The 2,466-nt window shown below is 39.9% G+C and overlaps 1 protein-coding gene across 1 annotated transcript in view; it reads right to left on the minus strand.

Moving 5' to 3' along the window:
• The window catches only part of HESX1 (HESX homeobox 1), a 2,284-nt gene extending 1,302 nt beyond the window's left edge, over nt 1-982 (minus strand). Inside the window, exon 1 of the mRNA XM_027767069.1 lies at nt 513-982. Coding sequence (XP_027622870.1) covers nt 513-670 — 158 coding nt within the window. The 5' untranslated portion in view covers nt 671-982. The remainder of the gene's footprint in view (nt 1-512) is intronic.
• Nucleotides 983-2,466: the final 1,484 nt, after the last annotated feature.

The following is a 2,466-nucleotide window of genomic DNA, read 5'->3' on the forward strand; positions in this document are numbered from 1 at the left end:
AACAGGCACACAGAGTTTCCCGTCTGTCCCTAAAAACAGAAAAATGAACCTGCCTTAGATGACCAATCCTGTGTTCCACAAAGTTCTATAAGAAGTAATTCCAGGAACTTGCCTTTTATTTTCCTGGTGGAATTACTCTGGGATTCATAAGAGAATGGTCCCCTCACCAACCAAAAACCATCCAAAACGAAGATCTTGCCTTAAAACAGTATTTTGGTTCCTGATGTCATTTATTTTTCAGTGAAATCAGATTTAGAATAACTGAGGTGTCAAAAAACACAGATATGAAATAAATGCAATTTCTTGGGATTTGATGTGAGTGAACTTTACACCCACTTGGATCTAAAGCTGGTGTATTCTTTTTATCTTCCATAGGACTCGACTTAAAAGTCTTAGATGCTTCAGTTACGTATCTAGACAAAATGGAAGTTCCTAACTCTCCATAGTCTAAAATAAAAGTCTAACTAAATGCTGTAAATGAAATAGAGTTTAAACAATGAAGCTGTAACATACCTGAGGAGCTGCAGGTATCAGCCCAGGGCCTGTGGGGCGTCATTGATGGAACACAGTCTTCTTTCTGGTCCAGTCCTAAGATGCTCTCAATTGAAAAGGAGCTGGGTGAGGGCTTGCTTTCTCCAAGCCGCACACCTTCCTGAAAGCTGGGAGACATCCTCTCAAGGGCTGTGCAGAGCCACAGCTCCGGCCTCTGCTGGCTCAGCCCCACGTGTGTAGGGCTGAGATCTTCCTGCAGTTCACCTTATAGCTCTGCTGACAAGGGGGCTGGATTTAGAACGTCACTAATTAAAATCCTGTCTTAGAAAGTTTTAGCATGTCAATGAACACTTGCCCAGCCAGCAGCTTAAGGAGTTAATTGTTTATTTGTTTGCAAGTAATTAGCAACTAATGGCTACACCAGGGGGGCCACCTACAGGGACAAAAAGTGTTATCTCTCCTAAGCAGAACACAGACTTAACTTTCTCAAAAGAAGTGATGCACAAACGTAGCACTCCTCTTTTATTCGAAATCATTAATGTATAAAATCGTGCTTTTTATTCTGAAGTTTATACTTTCACAGACTTCAGTTACCTAAACGTTACAGGCAAGATAGCAGAGCAGTCAAGTAATACACAATGTAATATAAGTGAATTTTCTTCCAAGGAAATTGGAAAAAATAATAATCTCTTAATGCTATTACGGTAATTCTGATGAAAATGCCTGTTTTTCATATGCATATGTAATAGTGAATGTTGTCAATGAAAACACAATAGTATTTGGAGTGCAGCATACTGGAAAAGGTTGGCAATGTTATTAACACAGAGTGTAATTGTCTTCCAAGTGCCTGGATTAATTCACAGGAACAGTTGAACCAAGTATTTTAAATAATTAATGGCTAATTCCTTTTCTTCATCTTTTCTTTTAAATGAGAGAGATACAAGTTTATATGAAGATTCCCGTGTAACCACCCCCAGGCAATTTAAAAGCACCACTATTCAAGGGGAAGGGAGTTCATTTCTCTTCCACAGTGGTTTCAAAGAAAAGACCCGAGATTATTGCACTTCCTAAAGAAAAATTTCCCTCTGCGGATGTTTTGAAGGACTAGGGAGAGGGGATGTTTCAATGACAATGACAAGGCTTGTAAAAAAAAAATAAATAAAATAACCAGAATAGAATATCTGAACTTCAGAATCCCGAGAAAACTGGAAATTACAGAGAAGCACAGCTGCTGATGGGGCAGGTTTTGAAGTGGCTGTGCCCCTCTGAAAGCTGTAATACTTGTTCTTATACGCCAGCACTTTTCTTTTAAAGTTTATTCATTAATTCCATGAGTAAGAGAGATCCAGAGACATACTCTCACAAGGTCTCGCTCCGGCTGTCTAGTGCTGCATGACACACACGTGTGCCTGACACACACATGTGCCAGGTGTCCTCAGGGAGGTGTCCAGAGGCAAGCCCAGAGCGTTTCCACGTGGCTGTGCCTCTGAGTGCCACGTTTCACCACTGCACCACAACCTGGCCCCCCCTCCCAGTACCTGCCTAAAGATACATTTAAGTGTATCTCAACTTTATCATCATTTAAACAACTGCTGGGCTCCCTTCAGGGGTGAGGAAAGTGGTCTCTACTTATACAGGAAATGAGAAAATACTGGGTCATTGGGAAAGTCATGACTTAGTATATAAAAAAAAAAAAAAACAGAAAAATATGTCATGACTTATAATTTCTACATGCTGGAGTTCACTTTCATCAAATTTTATCCTATCATGATGTTGAAAATATGAGAGAACTTCCAACAGTTTGTGGGGAAATGGATGCAAACATTTTTTAAATCCATATATCATTTTTCATAATATGCATTTTTTTTTTCTTTTTGGAGAGGTTTTTTTTTTTTTTCTGCTATAGGGTGCGTGCGCTCGCCAGACAGACAGAGAGAGACATAGAGACAGAAAGCGAGAAATCACCTCCCAGGG

This window comes from Tupaia chinensis, unplaced genomic scaffold (genome assembly GCF_000334495.1).
Source record: "Tupaia chinensis unplaced genomic scaffold, TupChi_1.0 Scaffold143906_1, whole genome shotgun sequence".
Lineage (NCBI taxonomy): Eukaryota > Metazoa > Chordata > Mammalia > Scandentia > Tupaiidae > Tupaia > Tupaia belangeri.